At 44.4% G+C, this 22,512-nt stretch overlaps 1 protein-coding gene across 7 annotated transcripts in view; it reads left to right on the forward strand.

The window, feature by feature from the left end:
• The window catches only part of Afg1l (AFG1 like ATPase), a 154,905-nt gene that overhangs the window by 18,774 nt on the left and 113,619 nt on the right, over positions 1-22,512 (forward strand). For 6 of the 7 annotated variants that reach the window (XR_005881848.1, XR_005881847.1, XR_005881850.1 and 3 more), the window contains exons 2-3: positions 4,995-5,218; positions 20,783-20,834. Coding sequence is in view for 3 of the 7 variants with exons in the window: in XM_040758263.1 (XP_040614197.1) it covers positions 4,995-5,218; positions 20,783-20,834 (276 nt within the window). In the remaining 4 variants the exon portion in view is untranslated. Of the gene's footprint in view, positions 1-4,994; positions 5,219-12,216; positions 12,349-20,782; positions 20,835-22,512 lie in introns of those variants that run through there. The other variant, XM_040758266.1, reaches the window with a different exon arrangement.

Genomic DNA, 22,512 nt, shown 5'->3' on the forward strand with positions numbered 1-22,512 from the left:
CCACTTCCTGACTTGAGAATGTGGACCAGTTACTAAGCTTCTCTGTGCTTTGTTTCCTTACTTGTTTTCTTTTTTTGAGACAAGAATTAATGTAGTCCAGGTTAGCTTTGTACATGCTGTATAACTAGGGTGCCCTTCAACTCCTGATGCTCTTGCCACCACCTCCCAAGTGCTGAGCAGTCCAGCAGTTTCTTATCTTGGACCTCGGATAAAGGATAAAGTATCTACCGCATAGGGTGGTTGTGAGGATCAAACGAGTTGGTATATAGCAAGTACTCAGTAAAGGTTGGCAGTTGTGGCTGCTGCTGTTAACTACGTGGTCTCTGGCATTTGCGTAGCCTTCAGTGGTACTCTAGTTTTAATCACCTCCCTCTCTGTTTCTGCACACACACACACACACACACACACATACACACACACACACACACACACCCATGTAGCTGCTATGACAGGCATGCACAGCTCTGACTAAATGTACAGCCAGTGAGCTATGGAGTACAGCGGAGGCCTCCAAAAACTTGGCTTGTAGAAAGCGGTGACGGAAGATACGACTCTGAGGTGTTAGAAAGAGTGACACGGGTTCTTTTGGACTTCTAAAAGTCTTCCCTGTAACACAAATAAAAAAATGACCCAGAGACTGAGATTGGGGTTCAGACTTCAAGCTGAATATCAGAAAAGCAAAGCAGCTGGCCACTAGCTCTCACCTCAAGCTCAGGCTGTAAGGCTGCTCCACGTGCCAGCTCGTCACCAAGTCTCAAACTGCTGCCTCTCCTCAGTGTGGATGGAGAATGAATCCTCTGAGACCTTGCTTCTGTCTGTCTTATATACTTCCCTAATGTTGGGATTAAAGGTCTGAGCTATAATTCTCTTTTAGACTGATTCACTCTTGTGGATTCCTGGGAGGCCTTGGACTCAGAGGTCCCTCGTCCACCTCTTATCTCTGAGTCCTAGGAATAAAGGTGTGTACCACCACCTTCTAACTTCTGGCTGCTGGATTAAAGGTGTGTGCTTGGCTTCTGTGGCTTGTGGCTGACTTTGCTTTCTGAATCCTCAGGCAAGCTTTAATAAATCATAAATAATATATCACTACACTTCCCTTTTTGTTTGTAGATTAGTGTATGGAACTTCAGAATGGCATTTTCCCACTGTCCATTTGGAGTACAATAAGACAAATTAATACAAATCAAAATAATATGGTAGCAGCATCACATAATTTGTGTATACTGGTGTAGGAACAGATTTAATTTAGTGCAGCTTTGGCGAAGTCTTTTGTATTTCAGTTTATACAGCTGCTATCCAGGGCGAGGCTGGCCAGTCACAGCCTTGAGCGTCTTGCAGAGAGAATCTTTTTTCTCCGGGTGACTGGCTGTGTTCACAGATGCTTCTTCCTTAGTTCTCCTTCATTTTTTTTTCTCAAAAAAAGGAGAAGGTATACACATAAGATGACTAGTAAGTCACAATAGCAGCAGTAAAGGGTTCTAAGCTTTCCAAAGCCCGGTGCTGGGACGCAGTGCTTGGTCTCCAGGCCTTCCTATGCACAACCTTTAGAAGGGAAACAGTTTACAAAGGAAAAGTGGGGATAGGAAGACCTGGGAGTGAAAATGAGCCCTGAGGGGCCTTGTCAGAAGCCGGCTCATCAAGGCCTGTCATCACAGGCTCAGAGTGAACAGGATGTGACCAGTGGCAGTGACAGGAAGGGAGGAGGGCATATGTCCCACAGTGGGGCTCGGGATGCTTTGTTGTTATATTTAGTGTTTTGAAAATAGATGGGAGATGAGGGGTAGAAAAAAGAGCAAGTAGAAATCCTGGTGTGGTGACACACACTGATAATCCCAGAGTCTAGAAGAGTAGAAATCCTGGTGTGGTGACACACACTGATAATCCCAGAGTCTAGAAGAGTAGAAATCCTGGTGTGGTGACACACACTGATAATCCCAGAGTCTAGAAGAGTAGAAATCCTGGTGTGGTGACACACACTGGCAATCTGAGTCTGGAAGTCAGAGAGAAGGAGGGGATTGTGAGCTGGAGGATGGTCTGTGCTACACACTGAGACCTTGTTTCAAAATGCAAATAAGAAGAAAGAAAAAGCAACTAGGAGAAAGTAGAGGGGGAAATAGTACAGTAGTCGTGAATGAGAGGATGAGATACTTGAAAAGTTACAAAGACAGAAGATTCAAAAATACCTAGTGGGATGTGGTGGTGCACACATTTGATCCAGCTCTAGGGAGCAGAGGCAGGAGGATGTCTGTGAGTTCAAGGCCACCCTGATCTACATAGTGACACATAGGCACATGTGTGGAGGTCAGAGGACAGCTTGTGAAAGGGCTCTCTCTCCTTCCACCACACTTTGTAGGGATCAAACACATCATCAGAATCGGTGGCAAGTGCTGGGTGAGCCATCTTGTTGGTTATGTGATGGTTATATAGGTACCTGTTGCCTAGCATATACCAGAATTTCTGATCTGATGAAGGAAAGTAGATATCCAGTGGAATGACATTGTTTATAGAGTGTCACTCTTTACTTTTTTGGCTTCGATGATCCTATCTCCCCTGCCAGTAACTCAACTATTGTCAAGAGCCAGTCTTGCAAACAGGCATTTCTGTGGATAGCAGCCTTCCTTAGGCTTGCTGTGTTAACCTTTGCATGCTATTTGTACTTAATGTGATCCTAGAAGGTGGGGAAGTGGCTAGGGGACTGTTGGGAAATGGGAGTTATATAGGCATGCTGTTTCCACTTTCCTTTAATACATTGAGAATTTTAAACTTTATTATTTTGTATATGTATGATGCGCATGTGTGAACCTGCTCATGCCATAGCATGTTTGTGCAGATCAGAGGACAACCCACCTTCCACCTTTATAAGGGTTCAGGGATCAAACTCAGGTCATTAGGCTTGCAAGGCAAGTGTCTTTACCTACTAACCCATCTTGCTAGGCCTAAACTGAATGGAAGATTTTTGTATATAAAAAAGTTGGCACAATGACAAATCACCCATTAAACAGAATGGCAAAGCTTATAGCAGGTTGCTTTTGTTTTTGTTTCTGGTTTTCTCAGCACTTTATGAAACCAGCCTCCTCTGCCTAACCCACTGGAACACACACAGAATTTTATGGAAAATTGTGTTACTTGATTCTCGAATTGCAAAGAAAGCCAATTAAAGGCATTGGATAGGCTGCAGTTCTGTCTGTTGCCACAAACACAATGTTGATGGGATTTGCAGTGGTGGAAGGTATTCTAGGTAGTGGGTGATGGTGACGTGGTGAGGGTACAATGGCCACAACCAAACAAGTGACAGTCAGAGTCCCATCACGGGTGGTGTGTGAGGGAGGGGAGGAGGGAATGGGTGTAGAGTTGAGTATTCATAAGGGAAGAGGTTATAGGACAGAGGGAAAGAGAGTATTGCTTTGGACTTTCCTAATTGGTTAAACTCCAGAAAATTAAGACAGTGAGAAGAACATTTTTCTCTGATCATGAGGTTCTGAATTTTTGTTTCGTTCTGTTTTTGTTTTCAGTTTTTTTTCTTTTTCCTTTTTTTTTGTTTTGTTTTGTTTTTGAGATAGGGTTTCTCTGTGTAGCTCTGGCTGTCCTGGAACTCACTCTGTAGACCAGACTGGCCTCAAACTCAGAGAGCACCTGCCTCTGCCTCCTGAGTGCTGAAATTAAAGGTGGGGGCCACCACCACCACCTGACTTCTAAAATCTTTCAATATCAGCTGAAAAGAATCAATTAAATGCTGACACGTTTTGCTGGGAATGAAAGCCGAGTTCCATGAAGTGGATCCTTTCGTATGTCAGCTGCAAATGGGATGTCCGCTTACCCACATCTCTGCCTAGCAGGGTATAGAGTCAAGGACTTCTATCCTTTGCTAAGTATCTAGACTGTCTCACATAGCTCAGGCTATGACTCATTTAGCATGAAGGTACAACCCGAGGAAGTGAACAGGGAGAGAGCATGAGGCAGGCAAACCACCCTCTCGGTACGTAACTGTCTTCAGCGACCTGGAAGCTCTCAGGTCTCTTTGCTTACAAGTTCTTATGAAGTTCAGCCTCTGGTCCTCCCCAGAGTCCCGTGCACGGGGTTGAAAATTCAGTCTTCTCTTTGCTCCATCCTTTTGGCCACCATCCTGTTTTGAAGCTGTCCTAGTCAGAAGAGGATTGCTATGGATAACAAGACACACCACTCAGGGAATTCTTTTGCAAAAGATGCTTTAAAAACAAGAGGATCCGTTTATTATTTCCATGTATGTGCACACGCCTGCATTACTTTATATGCACTGTGAGTGTGCAGGTGCCTACGGAGGCCAGAGACGGTTGAATTCCCTAGAACTGGAGTACAGAGCATTGTGAGCACCTGCTGTGGGTGCTGGGAACTGACCCTCTGGAAAGCAGTTCATGCTCTTAACTGCTGAGCTACTGCTCCTGCTCCCTTAAAACTTTTTTGAGACAGGTTCTTACTTTATAGCTCTGTCAGGCCTGGAACTTGCTATATGGACCAGGCTGGCCTGAAAGTGACAGAGCTCTATGTCTGCCTCTTGAGTCCTGAGATTAAAGGTGTATACTACCACACCTGGCCCCTTTAAATTCTTTCAAAAATTAGGTGTGTTTGTGTATAACTGTGTATGAATTTGTCACTTGAACGAAGTACTTGTCAGAAGAGGTCATCAGATTCCCTCCCCCATAGAGTTACAATCTGAGGCACCCCCAGATGGGTGCAGGAAACTGAGTCTGCTCCACACTCTTTAACTACAAAGTCATTTCTCCAGCCCCTACTCAGGATATTCTGAGGACTGGTTTTGGGCACTCTTGACAAGAACCAGAGACAAGGACCAAATCGCCTGCTGTACCCCCACTTGCAAGATAAAGACAAGGAGGACCTGAAGCTCACAGTCATCTTCAGCTCTGTAGGGAATTCAAGTGCTACCGAGACCTTGTGTAAATGAAGGTACGAAGGTACAGGTGAATGAAGTCTAAACTCTTGTATGTTTTTGTTTATAGCCTACACGGTCCAGACATCTGAAGGTGTGCGTCCAACAGCGGCTTCCGAGGCCCATTCAAAAGCTTTGGCTGTTTGCCGTGGACCTCTGGACCACTACGAGTTTCTGATTGAAGCCCAGGAGCTGCGGGACGACGAACATCAAAGAAGAGTCATTCAGTGTTTGCAGAAGTTATTGGAGGATCTGAAAGGATACAGCATCGAGGAAGAAGGGCTCTTCTCCAAGGTGAGGCTCGCACATCTTCTAAAATGGATTCAGTACTGGAAGGATGGTCCCGAAGCTGCCTTAGCTTGGTGGATCCCCGTTCCTGCCCTTCTGATAGTCTTTAGTCTTCGCTTACCGTCCCGGATTCAAACAGCCTCATAGTTACTAAATCCTGTAGCCCTGGCTAAAGGAAGCTTCCATGTGGGCCCTGTCCGCGTCCTCAAGCCTTGCCCTGGAATGTGGGGAGGGGGAAGGGCATATGCCTGTCTCCTCCTCTCCTCCTTTGCTTTGCTGTGCTTCTGAGGGCCAGGCGTAGGACGCCGGAGTAGGGAGGACAGCAGTCTTCGTAGGTGCTGCTACTAGCACTTTGTTAAGGGACACTCTGGTGGGTTCCAGAAGCCTCTCCTGGGGACTTTGATGCTGTCCTAGTCTTTGACTGCTTTCTTGTGACTGGGGAAACGCCTCCCACTCCTGCCTTTGGTTGAGCCCTCCCTTCTGCTCGCAGCCATTTTCCTTTCAGGGCGCTGTCTCTGGACCCCTTTTATGGGTCCATCAAGGCCGTGGGTACATAAAGTTTTGTTTCTACAACTCCTGTAGCACAGAGTGCTTTCGTTACTCTGGATTTCTTCGTCTCTTCTTCTTCTTCTTAAAAATCAAAACAAAGCAAAAACCAAAAAACGTGTGTCTTCTGCTTACATGCTGTGTACCACATGCCTGTGGAGGCCCGAAGAGGGCATTAGAGTCCCTGTAATTGGAGTCACAGGTGGTTATATCAGCCGGGTGGGTGCTGGGAACCGAACTTAGGTCCCCTCTAAGAGTGGCCAGTGCTTTTAGCCACTGAGCCACTCTTTGAGTCCCCAGCCTGGACTTCTGTGGGCAAGAAGACACCAGATTGGTTTTGTCCTGAATGCGGTTATATATTTCTGAGGGTTAATGTCAGGCTCACCCACAGGCTCTTCCTCCCCGCTGTGGTAGCTGCCTGTGGCATTCCTCATTCACCTGGGAGGGTGAGCTCGCTTCTCTTACTCTCAGCTTTGGATGCTTCTCCTAGGACCCCTCCCTGCATTCCTTACCCAGCTAACAACTTTCTGCCTTGGTCACTCTTTGGTTTTAAGACTGTTTTGCCTTTTTTTCTTATTAATTAACTAGTTAATTAACTAATTAGTGGACAGGTTCTTGCTGCGTAGACCATGCTGGCTTCAAACTCTTACACGTTTTATTTTTCCTTTTGGTGGGGATTAAACCCAAGACTTCACACATGTTAACTGTTGAGTACCAGGCATGCAACACCATGCCAGAGCTGCCTACTTTTTTCTTCCAAAGTAACCCCTTTGTGGGTGTAAGCTTCTCCTGGGGGCGGATGGAGCGCTTGCCTTCTGTTCTCTGCTTTGAGGTTTTGCTGAAATTCGGCCGCAGTAAGAAAATTCATCCTGTATCCTACTGTGGAAACCAGCATCATCAGATGAAGTGTGTTTAGTAGTCATAGAGCTATACACCTGAGAAATAGTTTCCCCTAACTGACTGACCCCCAGTCTGCTGCTTCCCATTACTCAACCATTCTTTCATTTAAGGTTGTTAGGAAAAGAGGCACTGGTGGTTTGTTTAAAATTCTGATGAGGGGTTGGAGAGATGACTCAGTGGTTATGAGCACTTTCGGCTCTTGCAGAGGACCCGAGTTAGATTCCCAGTACCCATGTAGGTGGCCACAACTACCTGTAACTCCAGTTCTGGGGAATCTGATGCCCTTTTTTCTGGGCTGTGAGGGCATCTTCTCACACATAGCATGCATTGGTGCAGATACAAACCTACAAATAAAAAAAACAAAAACAAAAACTAATCAAACAAAAAATTCCAACAGACAAAAACAAATAACTAAAAAGAGAAAAATCCAATGAAGGTAATTTTATTATTATTTATTTAAATTAATTTTTGTTTTTTAAAGACATTGTCTTACTATGTAGCCCTGGCCTAAAACTAGTAATTTTAGTTTTAAGAAGGATCTGGAAGGATTTGGGATGCTAGATCAGTGGTAGATATTACCTAGCATGCTGGAGACCCTGGCTTTCATTCCCAGTACTGTAAAACTTATGAATAATCAAACAAACCACAAAAAATGAAAAAAAAACTCACTTCCAAGTATTAAAAAAGTCTTACTTAAAAATATTTTTACTTTGTTACTTTACATATGTGGGTGTTTGCCTTCATGTGTGTCTGTTTACCACATGCATGGAGTGTCCTCAGAGGGCAGAAGAGGGCACCAGAGCCCCAGGAACTGGAGTTACTGATGCCGGTGAGCCTCAATGTGGGTGCTGGGAGTCAGACCAGGTCTTCTGGAAGAGCAGCCAGTGCTCTTAGCCACGCTCATGCATCTCTCCAGCCCCAAGGTCTTGCTTTTTATGACAATAAGAAGGCTGCCATTGTGTTAACTTGATGAAAAGGAATAATGAGTCCTCTGTGAAAAATAGGTATTGAATAAAAGATCACACATGAAAACAGTAAGGAAATACATTTCCGCCATATAATCAGGCTGCATGGTGCTTTGCCATTCATTTAACCCACTGTCCTGGGCATTTTAGGCTGCTACCACAAAATACCTTTAGCTGGAATAGTATGACAGCAGGAAATTATTTCTCGTTATGAGAAGCTAGGAAGTTCACAATGAAAGTGCTGACCAGCTTGGTGACTGCTTCTGCGCGGAGGACTTTTCTTTTTCCTCACGTGGTGAAAGGGTGAATGAACTTCCCTGGTCCTCTTTCATAAGGACATATTGATCCCCTCCATGATGAGCTGTGGTTTGGATGTGGCTTGCTGGGATATGGTCCCTACTGTGACTAAGAGATGGAGCTGTGGAGGTCCTTTGTCATTGAGGATGCTTCCCTCAAGGTCTGAGGTTGTTCTCACCAGGGTTATAAGGGTGACCCTGACTGCCAAGTCTTTTTTTTTTTTTTTTTTTTTTTTGGTTTTTCGAGACAGGGTTTCTCTGTGGCTTTGGAGGCTGTCCAGGAACTAGCTCTTGTAGACCAGGCTGGCCTCGAACTCACAGAGATCCGCCTGCCTCTGCCTCCCAAGTGCTGGGATTAAAGGCGTGCGCCACCAGCGCCCGGCTGCCAAGTCTTTCTTTGCCAAGTCTTTCTTTGTCTTAGGTTTTTTGTTTGTTTTGTTTTTATTTTTTTGAGATAGGATCCTTTGTATGCACAGTCGTGGTATGTGTGTTCATGTGTGTATGGGTGTATCCATGTGTGTCTAGGCTGTAGGTCAAAATCAGGACATTTAGTGTCTTCCTCTCTTTTCTCCTCCTCTCTCTCCTCTCTTTTATTTGGGACAGAGATGGGGGAGGAGGATGGATGACTATGTGGGCATCTGTGTGCCACAGTGTGCATCTGGAAGACAGAGGCAACTTGTGAGGGTATTTTATTTCCTTCTGTTATGTGGGCTCTGGGGACTGAACTCTGGTTATTAGAGTTGGCAGCAACTTCCTGTACCTACTGAGCCATCTTGCTGGCCCCTCACTGTATTTTGGAGACAGTGTCTCTCACTGAATATGAAGCTCTCTGATTGGCTAGAATGACCAGCTGGCAAGGATCCACCTGCCTCTGCTACCCCAGGCACACACCACTGTACCTTGCCATTTATGTGTGTGGTAGGACTCTGAACTCAGGATCACTTGCTTCTGCACAAAGTAGGTTACCAACTAAACCATCTCCTCAGATTCAAGACAGGGTTGTATATGTAGCTCAGGCTGGCTTTGAGCTCAACATGTAGTTGAGGATAACCTTTGAACTTACTTTCCATCCTCCTGCCTCTCTCTGATGAGTGCTAGGATTATAGACTTGTCCTATTGTGCCTGGTTATGCATTGCTGGGCGTCAAATTCTGGTGGTGAAGCATCCTAAGCAAGTGTTCTTCTCACCACACCTCAGCAGCCTCTGTAGTGCTCCTGATGCAGACTACGCCTCTCTTGCGCTTCTGTGATGATGCCATCCGTCATGTGGTGAGGCAGTAGCCGTGCTTTCACCAGAGCCAGCGCCATGCAGTTTTGATTTGCAGCCTTCAAAATTGAGCAAAATAGACCTTTTAAAAATGTTAGCCCATCGCAGCAATGGCATTATAGGACAAAACCATCTAAAAGTGACACTGTGGCACACATCTGGATATTCTAGTATTTGGGAGGCACAAAGGAAGTTGTATAGAAAGTTCTAGGCTGCCTGCTATCTGAGACAAACAACAAATATACAAACACAGCATCAACAACAACAAAAGCCAAGCAAGACAAGACTTATACCTGAAATTTCCCTATCATCAAACAGCACAGATGTTCAGATAGAGCTTGCACTGACTCTGTTGTTTCCTTCCCTCTTGTTCCCTGTGTGTATGTGCACATACATGCACATACAGGTGCTTGTACACATACACTTGTGTGGAGGACACAGGTCAGGGTTTGATTGTCTTTCTCGGCTGCTTTCTGTTTTACGGCTCTAGCTAGGACCTGGAAGAATGGGGCCTGAAAGTGAGGTGCTCTGAAGTCTCCTGCAGTAGCCAGTGTTATTCAGAGCATCAGACAGTTCATACTTTGAGAGTTAAACAGTCACACAACCAAATGTACAATCACAAGGACAAGCCCTACGGGGGGGGGGGGGGGAGGGGCAAACATGTTTCTCCATAGAAGCATATAAGCCAGTTGCAATGAGTAGTCTGAAGTAAACTCAGTGTTGTGCACCACCCCGAGAGGGGTACACAAGTGCATTCTAAGAACAACTCCCTGTTGTGAAGAGACTGAAGTCTCATGACTCTTCTTGGAATTTTCTTGAAAGCACTCAGAAACCCCCCCCCCACTACTTCATGCTTGGACTGTGCTTCAACAACTCCCACCCCCTTTCTTTTTGAGACAGGATCTCTCCCTGCAGCTGGAGTTTGCCTGTTGACTGGACTAGCCCCCGGGGATCATCTGTTTCCACCTCCCTAGCACTGTCCTTACAGACGTGGAGTGACGTGCTGGACTTCTTGTATGGGTTCTGTGTGCTCTGGGGATTTGAACTCTTTGCTGCCTCTCCAGCCCAGGACTCAGACATCTGGCATAATCTGAGAAAACACATGGAAAATGTTTTGGAATATTTGTAAGTAAGCTATAGACCCATTTCTTTTCAATACAAAGGAGGAAAAGAAAGGCATGAGAGTCTGCCCGTTGTCACAGAAGGGAATCTGAGTGAGTCTCAGTTCTCCAGTGGTGTTTGTGGGGCTCTTCTTTGGCTTTAGACTCATGATTTTGAGGACTTTGAGCTTGTTCTCTGTGCCGATGTGTAATGGTTCCTCTTGGTGCACTTCTCTTTTCCTCTCCTGTAGTCCTAAGAAATTTCTGCAAGTTTGCACTATCACATTAAAAGGGAACGTACCTCCCTCACCTGGCCAAGCTTCCTATGGTAAACATTTGAAAAAGTTCAGAGCTTTGCTTCTGCCCCAGGAGCAGTGGACTGTGAGGAATGAGAGCTTGTGGACATGTTGTTACCAAATAAAACTTACAACCAGGTTAATCTGACACGTTTAATGTATGCATAATTGTTATTGTGCTGGGAGGTAATTAGGCATAAATGATAAGTAGTTCATGTAAATCACTATAATTAGAATTACTTTTACACAGCCAAATCAAGCATTTCTGGAGTCAGGGAGGGAGAGAATTAAACAGCCTTCCATTCTCTCTCTCCATTAATCAGGGCTGTGCAGGCACTGGGTTTGTTCAGCCTTTAGGAGGAGACTTTGTAGCCTGTTTGTAAGGAAGCTCAACTTGGGTGTCCAACTGTAGTCACATTTCGAGGATGAGTATTTTGCTCAACAATGAACTGCATATGCCATGGTGGATCTGTGAGATGATCTTGGCTGAGAAAGTCTCGCCCAGTGATGTCCTAGCAAGACCGTCTGGCTTGTGTGAAGATGCGCAGACAGCTGTGTGAAAATGTAGCGCCTACAGTTACAAACAGTGCTTTCTGTGTGGGAACGGTCATAACCCGTTACTTGTCCACGTGGGGCATGTGTGAGGACAGTTGTAAAGATATGTGCCGGGATGGATTCTGACTTCCCACTGGTCAATGAATTCTCATTCTTTCTTTCTCTCTTTCCTTCTCCGTGTGTGGTGTGTGGGTGTGTTTGCATGTGTGTGAGGGTACTCATACGTGTACATGTGCCTCGACTGTGCCTCTGTGTGTGTGTGTGTGTGTGTGTGTGTGTGTGTGTGTGTGTGTGTGTAAAGGTTAAAGGTCAATGTCTTAATTAGGGTTTCTGTTGTTGCAGTGAAACCCAGTGACTGAAAACCAAGTTGGGGAGGAAAGAGTTTATTCAGCCTACACTTTTATATTGCAGTTCATCACTGAAGAAAGTTAGGACAGGAACTCACACAGGGCAGGAACCTGGAGGCAGGAGCTGATGCACAGGCCGTGGAGGGGTGCTGCTTACTGGCTTGCTCCCCATGGCTTGCTCAACCTGCTGTCTTATAGAACCCAGGACCACCAGCCCAGGGATGGCACCACCTACCATGGGCTGGGCCCTCCCCCATTGACCACTAGTTAAGAAAATTCCTTACATCCAGATCTGATGAAGGCATTTTCTCAATTGAGGCTCCTTTCTCTCTGATGACTCTAGCTCATGTCAAGTTGCTATAAAACCAGCCAGCACTGTCCATTTGGTATTTTCCTCTATAGCTTTCCATTTTTATTTTTAAATAAAATACAGATGACGAATGCAATGTATTTTTGAAAATGTCATTTTCTATATTTTTATGTTTTATTGTCTTTACTTTATGTGCATTTGTGTTTTACCACCTGTGTGCTTAGTGTCTATGGAGGCCGGAAGAGGGCGTGGGATCCCTTGGATTTATACCATGTGGGTACTGGAGTTGAACCCAGCTCCTCTGAAAGAGCGGCCAGTGCTCTTAACTGCTGAGCCATCTCCCCAGCCCTCTATTTTTTTTTTTTTTGCAGGAGGGGGGGTGAACGTGGAGTCAGAGAACAACTTGAAGGAGTTGGTTTTTCCCTTCCACCATGTGGGTTCCCAGGGCTCGGACTCAGATCATCAGGTTGAGCCATCTCCCATTCCTCCCCCTTATATTTGGAGATGAGGTCTCTCATTGAATCTGGACTCACTGACTGGATGCATAGGTGGAAGGTGAGCCCCAGGAGCCCCCGTCTTTACCCCCGGCCCCAGAGTTACGGTGCATGCTCCCTCTCCACAGCTGACTTTGTTTCATGGGCGCTAGGGATCTGAACTTAAGTCCCTGTGTTTTCCCCACTGAGACCTCTCCCCAGCTACGTTTCAACCTCTGTTTTTCTGTCATCCATGTTTTTACTGATTGATATACTCACTCATTAATTTGACCAAACAGAGTATTAAGGATGAGTATGTATAAGTATAAGGTTTCTGTTAGGAGTGTTCTGAGGGGTCAGTCCCTTATGGAGAGGGCCATGACAGGCAGAGCAGGTCACAGGATGGAATGGTTTAATTCCCCCCCCCCCCCCTTCAAAGACGGCCCTTCCCAGCTCATGTTTCCTGTTGCTGATGGGTTTCTATGTAGTTGGTATCTTTAAGGGGTCTCTAAGATATTATATCCCTTTAGCAATATTAATCTTTTCAATAATTATACATTTTCCTTCTAAGGGTTTGTTTTTTAAAATTGCTTTTTATTTGTTATGTTTTCTTTTGTGTGAACATGCATGTGTGAGTATGCCAGGCTGCACATGTGGAGGTCAGGGGACCACTTTTGAGAGCTAGTTCTCTCCTACCGTGTGGATCCCAGAGACTTGGTGACAGGTGCCTTTAGTCACTGAGCCATCTTCTTAGATTTCAATGGCTTCTCTTCTCTCCTCACCCCCCCCCTCTTTCTTAGGATAGGTTGTCACTGTGTAGCCCTGGCTGCCCTGAAACTTGCTTTGTAGGCAAATCTGGCCTTGAGCTCACAAAGATCCACCTGCCTTTGCCTCCCAAGTGCTGGGATTAAAGGTGTGCATGACCATGACTGGTTTCTTGTTTTTTTCCTCTTCTCCTTGGATTACATCTGCTTATTTATTGTGCATATGTATGTGTGGGAGGGCGCTCCTGTGGAGGTCAACCCATTCTTTCTTTCTGCCATATGGGTCCTGGATATTTTTTTTTTTTTTTTGGTTTTTACGAGACAGGGTTTCTCTGTATTGTCGGAGGCTATCGGTCCAGCCCAGCCTCGAACTCACAGAGATCCGCCTGCCTCTGCCTCCCGAGTGCTGGGATTAAAGGCGTGAGCCACCACCGCCCGGCGGGTCCTGGATATTAAAATCAGTTGTCAGTCTTAGTGGTCGGCACCTTTACCTCTGAGCTATTTTGTAATCCCAGTAGAAAGATCAGAATACTTTCATGAGTGCATTGGGGTTCAAGGTCAGCCTGAGCTACATGAAACACTGCTTCAGCAAACAATCAAACACATAGCCAAATAAACAACAAACAGAAAAGAAACCCTGAACTATCACACTTCCATCTTCCATGGAGTGTGCAGAGACCTGCAGCCGAATGTATGTTTCAGGACATACTGCCCTGACTATGTATGCTAGCTTCCCCAGAGATGCCCGCTGCACAGTTTGGAGACACTGCATGACTGCCGTGGTGATGGAGGCCACCATGGAGCTGTCATGATTTGCTTCTGCCCCATGGAACCAAAAAGAGCCCCATGGTCTTTTCCCTGAACCCTGCGTTGCTTGGGCACTGGGTTGGCTTGTAAGTGAAGCAAAGGAGTGCAGTGTCTCTTCTACAGTTTCTTCTCATTCACCCCATTGGCCACATGAACATTTCTCGAGACAATGTCTGGCTATACAGTACAAGTCTGCCCGCCTCTGTCTCCCAAGTGCTGGGATTAAAGGCGTGCACTACCACACCCAACTTTAGGGATCCTCTTATTCTATCCACAGGCACCTTCGCCAGATAGTTTTTTTTTTTTCCTTGGACTTCTTGGTCCTGTAGAGTCAAACTCAAGGACTGGCATAAAATAGGTGCTTAGTGCTCAATTGTGTTTGTAGAGTAAGTGAAAAAATAGCACCCTCATAGAAGAGACAAAATAATTCTGTGTCAGTGAACTCTTGTTTCTGTGTCTGTCTCTGGGAATGAGTCTTTGGCAATAGTTGTTAGCTAGAAAATGCCCGGAAGCCCAGCGTAATTCTCCATTTGAGAACCTTCAGAGTTCAGAGCAAGAAGGTGTTTGTTTCCATTACTTTGTCTTAACAAGTTCTTGGTTATTTTGACAATTATGCGCATGTGCTAGTATTCGGTTGACTAGTGGGAGACAGGGGCCAGGCCAGAATCAGAGTAACAGATAGGATTGAGAGACCAGAGAAGAATTGCCTCTTGTCACTTGCTTCCCAGTGGCACCTAGGGGTATTTAAAAATACTTTTGCTGGACCTAAGGTCCCAGCACTGTGGAGGGGGAGGAAGGAGGATCAAAGTTAGAAGCTAGCTAGGGTTACCTAGCAAGACCTTGTCTTTAAAAAGTTAAAAATCATTTATGTCTGTATATTCTCTTACAGGTAGAGACTGAGAAGGTGTTTTGTCTGTTTCCTCAGTATAGACAGGCTCTCTTGATGCTCACCAGGCTGCCCTCCGGTTCTTGTGCTCCAATCCTTCTGCTTCAGCGTCCTGAGTAGTGAGGAGAACTATAAGTGAACACCATTAGGCCCAACAAGTCCCTCCCTCCCTCCCTCTCTCCCTCCCTTCTATCTGATGCTTACATCCCGTAGTTTATTAAGTCAATTTAAAACACAAATGATGGGACTCGGAGGGTAGATGAACTTATCTATGCGAGAGGAAAGTGTGGGTTTGAATGTCTGAACTTGCCATGCCCTGTCATCTGCTGCAGCGACTCTTCTCAATGACGACATTAAGCCAACAGGACTGGGTTTGAGCAAGGGACACACACACTGAAAGTGTCTGGAGTAGTTGACATATCCCTGTTCTATCTACAGCTCCATGGCTAGCTGCTAGCTGCTCTTCTGCAAGCCATTTCTTGTGTGTGTTTTTGTAGAATTTGAAAGCCTCTTTATTTAGATACTTAAATAGGCTTAATTATACTAGTAAACTGAGCAAATTGATGTGCTTTAGGTTAGGAGGGTTCTTTTGAAAATCAGCTAAAGCCATTAAAAAAACATTTTCATTTAAAGAGAGTTTGTGGATGCTAACATATAGTTCTGTTTTTTCGTTCTTTAAAGATCTGTAGAAACCTGAAGGATATACTTTTATCAAAAGTGGCCCACGTGGAGAATGCTGTAATGCCAGTTTTTAAAGATGTAATTATGCTCAGCTGGAATCATTGTCTCTGCTTCTGCCATTTGGGGAGATAATAATGCAGTGAGGGGGGTGCGGAGAAACAGGAAAAGTAATATCCCTGCATTTTAAACAAACTGAAAACAATACTTTTTATCTTAGGAGCAACACCCTTATTAGCTAGTTGTCCTAATGGAAATTATGCTGGGGTAGCAGGTGGATAATCCAGGATGGCAGAAGCCATGCCTCTTAACTAAGAACATTCGTGAGAATCACAGTGGGTCATTATGGGTAGGACTTTTTTTTTTTACTATACTACTATTTTTATTTATTTATTTATATCTTTTTATTTAAATATGGGTAGGATTTTAAAAATAATTTTTTTGAGACAATGTCTTGCTATTTAGCCAGACCAGGCTTGCATTTGAGATTCTCCTGCCTCTGCCTTTTGAGTGCTGGGGTTGCATGGGTGTATGATGTGCCCAGTGCCTTGGATAATTTTTCAATGTTAACATTTTAATGAAATTGAGAACAAAAGATAAAATTTACATCATTAAGTGTAAATACTTGAAATGACCACTTTGAGTTTACAGCAGTTAAAATAAAGGAATAGTCTTGAAAACAAATATTTAGACCATCAGTGTGCTGGTGGATCTTTCATTGTTTGTTTGGAGACAGGTAGTTAAGGCTAGTCTTGAACTCATTGTGTAGCTAAGGATAACCTTGAATTTCTGGTCCATCTACTTCCTTTAAGTGCTAGGACTCCATTTGCTATGCATAGCTTGAATTTTAAAAATAACTTTAGAACCAGTCATGATTGTGAACCCTTTTAATCCTGGCATCCAGGAACAGAGAAGTAAGCAGATCTCTGTGAGTTGGAGGCCAGCCTGGTCTACATAGTGAGTTCAAGGCAAGCCAAGACTACAGTGAGACTTTGTTTCAAATTTCTGAGGAAAGCGATTTGAGAAAACACTAGAGAATTTGGAAAGACAACTTATGTTCACAGATTGGTAAAATTAATGTTGTGAAAACAACATTCTTACCAAAAGTAATTTACAGATCAATGCAGTACCCCTAACAACTCTTCTGGAATAGAGAAAGACCCTAAAATTCATATGGAATCAGAAGAGACCCTGGATAGCCAAAGCAAACCTGAAAACAGAACGATACTGGAGGGATTGCCTTTCCAGACTTCAGGGTATGCTAGAGAGCTGCAGTCATAAGGCAATGGACACCTGGCACAGAAACAGGCCTGCAGACGAGCGGAATGAAACAGAGGAGCCAAACACACGTAACACAGTACTCAGAAACAGGCCTGCAGATGAGCGGAATGAAACAGAGGAGCCAAACACACGTAACACAGTACTCAGAAACAGGCCAAAACATACACCAGAGAAAAGAAAGCATCTTTAACAAACGCACTGGGAAAAGTTGATGTTCACACGCAGAAAAATGAGATTAGAGGCTGTGTCTATCTCTCCACACAAAGGTTAGCCCCAAGTGGTAAGAGAATCCCAGTGTGAAACCTGAAGCACTAAAATTGCTAGAAGAAACTAGGCAGTGCCCTAAGAGATGCTCCTAAGAGGTGTAGAACGCTTCCTGGAGAGGACTCCCTTTGCCCAGGAGTTAAGGTCAACAATTTAAAAATATTTCACAGTACTTGTCTTTTCTCCTTGTGGTTTCTGGTTGGCTTTGCTTGTCTGTTTTGTCTTGCTTGTAGGATATTGCACTTCAGTATTATAAAAGCAAATGAGCAGGAAGGTCTGTGTAAAGGTGTTGGTGAGCAGCAGGGCTACTGAGAAGACCGATTTGCTGTGCCATGGCTCCTGGGTTTTGAGAGGCAGGCACCAGTGAGGTTTTGATAGGAAGTGTGTCTTTTATCACTGGAGGGAGAAACGAGAAAATGACCGCAGAGGCAGAGCTGCAGCTTCATGCAGCAAGCTGCAAGCGTTCATTCAGCTCCACAAGACACCTCCTGTTTTCTGTCTATGAAGAAGTGGGAGCCATTGTCTGAAAGTGAGTGGGGGAGTGTAGGTTAGCTTCAAGGAGGCTGAGAAGGTTCTAGGGAACCACCAAAGAGAGCTAGACTGTCTACAAGTCTTGAATGAATTGCTGATATGTTGGAATAGAGTTCATTAGTGGTGCTAGGAATTGACCCTGTGCACTCTAGGCTACTGCTCTGGTGCTGAGCTAGCGATATCCCCAGGGCATACAGAGGAGTAAAGTTGCTTGAGTTTGCCAACCATATTGTCTAGACTTTTTTGGAGTTAATTATTTTTATTTTCTGTGCATGAGTGTTCTGTCTGTCTGTCTATTCGTCACACAGTGCCTACATGTGAAGAGACCAGAAAAGGGTATTGAAACTCCTGGAAATAGAATAGATAGGTGATTGTGAGCTGCCATGTGGGTACTGAGAACCAAACCAGTCCTCTGCAAGAGCTGCAAGAGCTCTTAACCACTGAGTCATCTCTCCAGCCCCCAACTCCAACATGGGATTTTTAAAGAGTTTCATTATAGTATGTTTTTATAATAATTCTCCTTATTATTAGCTGCTATTGTTTATATCTTCTTATTGGTAGGTGTGTATAGGAAAATAGGGCATGTATGGGGTCAGGACAGTCAAGTTATAGAGGTTCACTGGAAGACCGCCTTTCCTGAGGATAAGGAGTGGCTGCTGTGTGTGAGAGTGTGCAGTGCTTATATCTGCTTTCTGTTAAGCCTGATGACCTGAGTTTGATCCTTAGGACTCACAGGCTCTCCATAGTTGTCCTCTGACCTCAACATGTATGCCATGAAATGCACATGTCCCCTCCGTTCACAGACGTATAAATAAATAACTGTAGTACAAACTTTAATGTCATTTAGATACACAGTGCTAAACCTTGATTAGTAGAAGGTATCCAGGCTTTATTTTATTTTATTTTTTTGATACAGGGTCTCATCAAGTAACTCTGGCTGTCCTGGGACCATGTAGACCATGCTGGCCTTAAATTCAAAGAGATCAGCATGCCCTGAGTGCTGGGCATAAAGATGTGCACCACCACACCCCGCCTGGTATTTAGGTTTTAAATTAAATAGTCAAAAGTTATCTACTTTGTTTATTAAAAGTAAATTAAATTAAATTTAATTAATTTTACCAAAATTAAATCGAGGGCCAGTTCCATTCTACCACACAGGCACATCTCATCTCTTAGCTTTTTTGACACAAGGTTTCACTGTGTAGTCCAGGCTAGCCTTGAACTGGAGATCCCGTTGCTTGAGCTTCCCAAGTACTAGGATCGCTATGCACACCTAGCAGTATCTCTTTTGCATTAAGGTACAATGCAGGACCTGGCATGGTGGTGCAGGCCCTTAGTCCTAGCGCTAAGAGACAGCAGCAGGCAGCTCTTGGTGATTTTAAGGCCAGTGTGGTCTACATAGAGAGTTCCAGGCCAACAAGGGCCACATAGTGACACCCTGTCTCAAAAAGCAAAACATACCTTCCCCCTAAAAATTCACCATACCAAGCCCAAATTCAATTTAATTTAAGGAGAGGAGTAAGAAGTGAATATGACCAAAATATATGGTATTAAATTTTCAAAGAAGTAATAGAATATATTTTAAAATATATAAAGCAATGTAGCATAAATTGTACATGTAGCAAAAAAAAAAAAAAAAAAACCACCCGATAGGGTGTTCTTTCTGAAATGTTTTGGATTATTGGATAGGAAGGAAAAAAGAAGACAGACCTGTGGTGAGTGCTTCTTCATGCCTGTGCGAGTCCTGAACTCGGAGTCCCGGCCATTACACTTGGGAGGAAGCATTCTGACGTTGAGCTGCTCTTCCATCCTCAGCGCTACTTATAGAAATTGAGCTCTGGTGCGACTCCCCTCCCATCTTTGTTGTTTTTTTAACTCGAATTTTTAGTATGTGTTGTTTGTATCATGTGAACAATACTAGAGAAAAACTATTGCAGGCATGGTGGCTCACACATTTAATCCTATCTTTATGACTTCAAGGTTAGCCTGATTAACATAGCAAGTTCTAGGTCAGCCAAGGCTCTGCAGATACAAGGCTATATATTGTCTCAATACCAAAACCAAAACCAAAGACCAACAGCAACAAAAATTTATTCGTGCAGATTGTTTAACACCTCCAGTTAACTAACACAGAATATTGCTTTCAAAAGATTTCTAACATGCAGAATATACTTAGAGATTTTAGGTTTTATGTGAGGTTTCAAATTTGACATTGTTCTAACATTGTTTAAGAGTGTAATGCCGTCAGGCAGTGGTGGTGCACGCCGTTAATCCCAGCACTCGGGAGGCAGAGGCAGAGGCAGGTGGATCTCTGTGAGTTCCAGGCCAGCCTGGTCTACAAATGAAGTTACAGAACAGCCTCCAAAGCAATACAGAGAAACCCTGTCTCAAAAAGCCACACACGCACAAATTAGTGTAATGCCTTTTTTGGGGGGGGGCAGTTGAAAATATAGTTACACAATGTTTCACACACAAAAAAAAAAGAAAGAAAAACTAAGAGACATTGGCAGGAGTGGAAATCTGTTTTCAGCTGAAACTTAGAGCAGTGACTTGCAGGGGAACAGGAAGCTATGCAGATGTTGGAACCAAGGTGAAGATCCGCTTGCCTGGCCTGTAGCAGGGTGTGGCCCATGTCTGGTGGTGAATTTAATAGAGTTAGAATGTGCCTGTGTGTTACAAAACAGAAGCAAGAGCATTATGGATTAGATGCTGAGTTGAGCTTTCAGATTTTGCCTTTTAAATAACAGGTCTGGTTACGAAGTCCAGGCATCCTCCTGCCTCAGCCTCCTGAGTACTTGGATAGCAGGTGTCTGCTGCCATGTTAGTCACCTTAACTATTTTTATTACACAGCTCTATGGCAGTAAATGCCGACATGATTCTGTGTGTTTCTCCTACCTGTCTCTTCATGTAACAAGTGCAACACTGTATCTCCTCCCTAAAGAATTCCTCACCTCTACTCTGCCCCTGACTCCTGTTTTTCCTACTTCTCATTTATATGATTTTTGGTTGCTTTGAGTACCTCATATAAGGGTACCTCATACGTATTTTGTTTTTGTGTGACTAGCATATTTTACTAATACAATGTCTTCAAGATTTCTCTGTGCTGTACTCTATCAAAAACACCCACCCTCCTTTCAAAGGCTATCCATATTTTTGTTTTGCAGATTTTCACACCAAGCTTTTTCTACTTATATATAGGTGCCCCCTCAATGTCCTATATATAGCACAGCTGGGAACTTTGTGTGTGTGATTATATGTAATTCTTTTCATGATAGAAAATTTGTAATTTGTTCTTAATTTGCAGCTTTTTTCAAGGAACAAACCTCCAAAGGGCCTGTATGTTTATGGAGACGTAGGTAAGTGTTGAATGAGTCCGGGGGGGGGGGCTAGCCAGGAGCTTCTGTCAGTCCCAAACCAGGGAGATCTGGATAAGGGGTGCGAAGGGGGAGGGAGGGACAGTGACCTCAGCTTTCACCATTGCTTCTCCTGGGCAGAATCAGATAGCACGTGAGAGTGTAAATGCTTTGTCACGCTTGAAGTGAAGCGAGATGACCTGCAGGACGTTGTCTGTGGCTGACGGCACAGCCAGATCTCATCACAGTGCTCTTCACTTAGCTACTTCTTTTTAAAATTGAGTGAATGCTTTTTGGCTTTGTGATTTCCACAGAGATTTCTATTCATAATCTAATCCCTTAGAGTAGTGACCTGGTCATCATTGTTATCATTCCATCCTCACCCCCTAAACAGGGTCTAACTAAATTTGTGCTGGTCTCAGTTTTGTGGACTCGGGTGCTTCTCCTGCCTCAGCACCACCCTGCCCTGCCGTCTCCTATACATCAGTTAGTAGATGTGGCTGTGGCATCGTGGTGGTGCTTCCTTGATCTAGCTCCATCCCTGGGGCGAACTTGCCTTTCCTTAGCTGCTAGGCTAGCTGTGAGTTTTGAGGTGATGTTCCTTTTCACTTATAGCAGGTGCTCTGGGGTGTTTTGTGCTTGCGCCCCGGGCACTACTCGAAGCACCCTGCGCCCCGCCCCGGGCACTGCTCTCAGGTCCCAGCACCCCAAGTGCTGCTCCCAGCCTCACTTGTCCAGCTCTTGTTCTTTGGGAGAGCGTTGTATTTCTTGGTACCTTCACTTTCATGTTCAGTCATTGCAAAAATCTGTTCTTTTGTTGTTCCTATTACCTTAGCCACTTACCCATAAATGGAGATGGTTAGTGGAGCCTTCTACAAAAGGGCTTGAAAAACAAGACTGGTGAAGCTTGCTCCCATAGTCTAACTAATTGAATGGAGATACAGTGTGAATAATGCATCTGAAGTCTTGGACAAACTAGCCATGAATGAGGTGCAGACATCAGGAGGAGTATGAGCTTGAGGCTAGCCTGGGCTATGTTGTAAGGCCTTGTCTCAAATAAAACAAAATAATGAGGAGTAAGAGAGAGGGAGAGAGAGAGAAAGGGAGGGAGAGAGGGAGGAAGGGAGGGAGGGAATAATCTGGGTGTAGGCTGGGTACATGCTGTTGGTTAAAATACCTTTGTAAGGGGCTGGAGAGATGACTCAGCAGTTAAGAGTACTGGCTGCTCTTCCTGAGGACCTGGGTTCAATTCCCAGCACTCATATGGCAGCTCACAATTGTCTGTAACTACAGTTCCTGGGGATCTGACACCTTCATACCAATGCACATAAAATAAAGTTAAATAAATTAAGACATACGTTTATAATACAGAGGAGAAGAGAGACAAACCCTGAACTAGGAAGTGAGATAATTTTTGGTGGCTAAAATAATCAGAAAAGGGGTAATAAGAAGTCTAGTTCTCGTTTTGGGAACTCTCTGCTAGAATAGTCTCAGAAGGCCACTCCAAACTCTTACTCTTTCTCATCCCGTTTTGGACTTGAGAAATGGTTGTTAAATCTAGCAAGGTTTCCTGGGAAGGAGGGTGCTTGTTTCCTAGCCCCCTTTGCAACCCCTCATTTCTCCGTGGTGCCCGCCATGTTGTACTCTTTATTTGTAGATGGGTTGAGATGAGGGACTTGAA

This window comes from Mesocricetus auratus, unplaced genomic scaffold (genome assembly GCF_017639785.1).
Source record: "Mesocricetus auratus isolate SY011 unplaced genomic scaffold, BCM_Maur_2.0 Super-Scaffold_100018, whole genome shotgun sequence".
Classification (NCBI taxonomy): domain Eukaryota; kingdom Metazoa; phylum Chordata; class Mammalia; order Rodentia; family Cricetidae; genus Mesocricetus; species Mesocricetus auratus.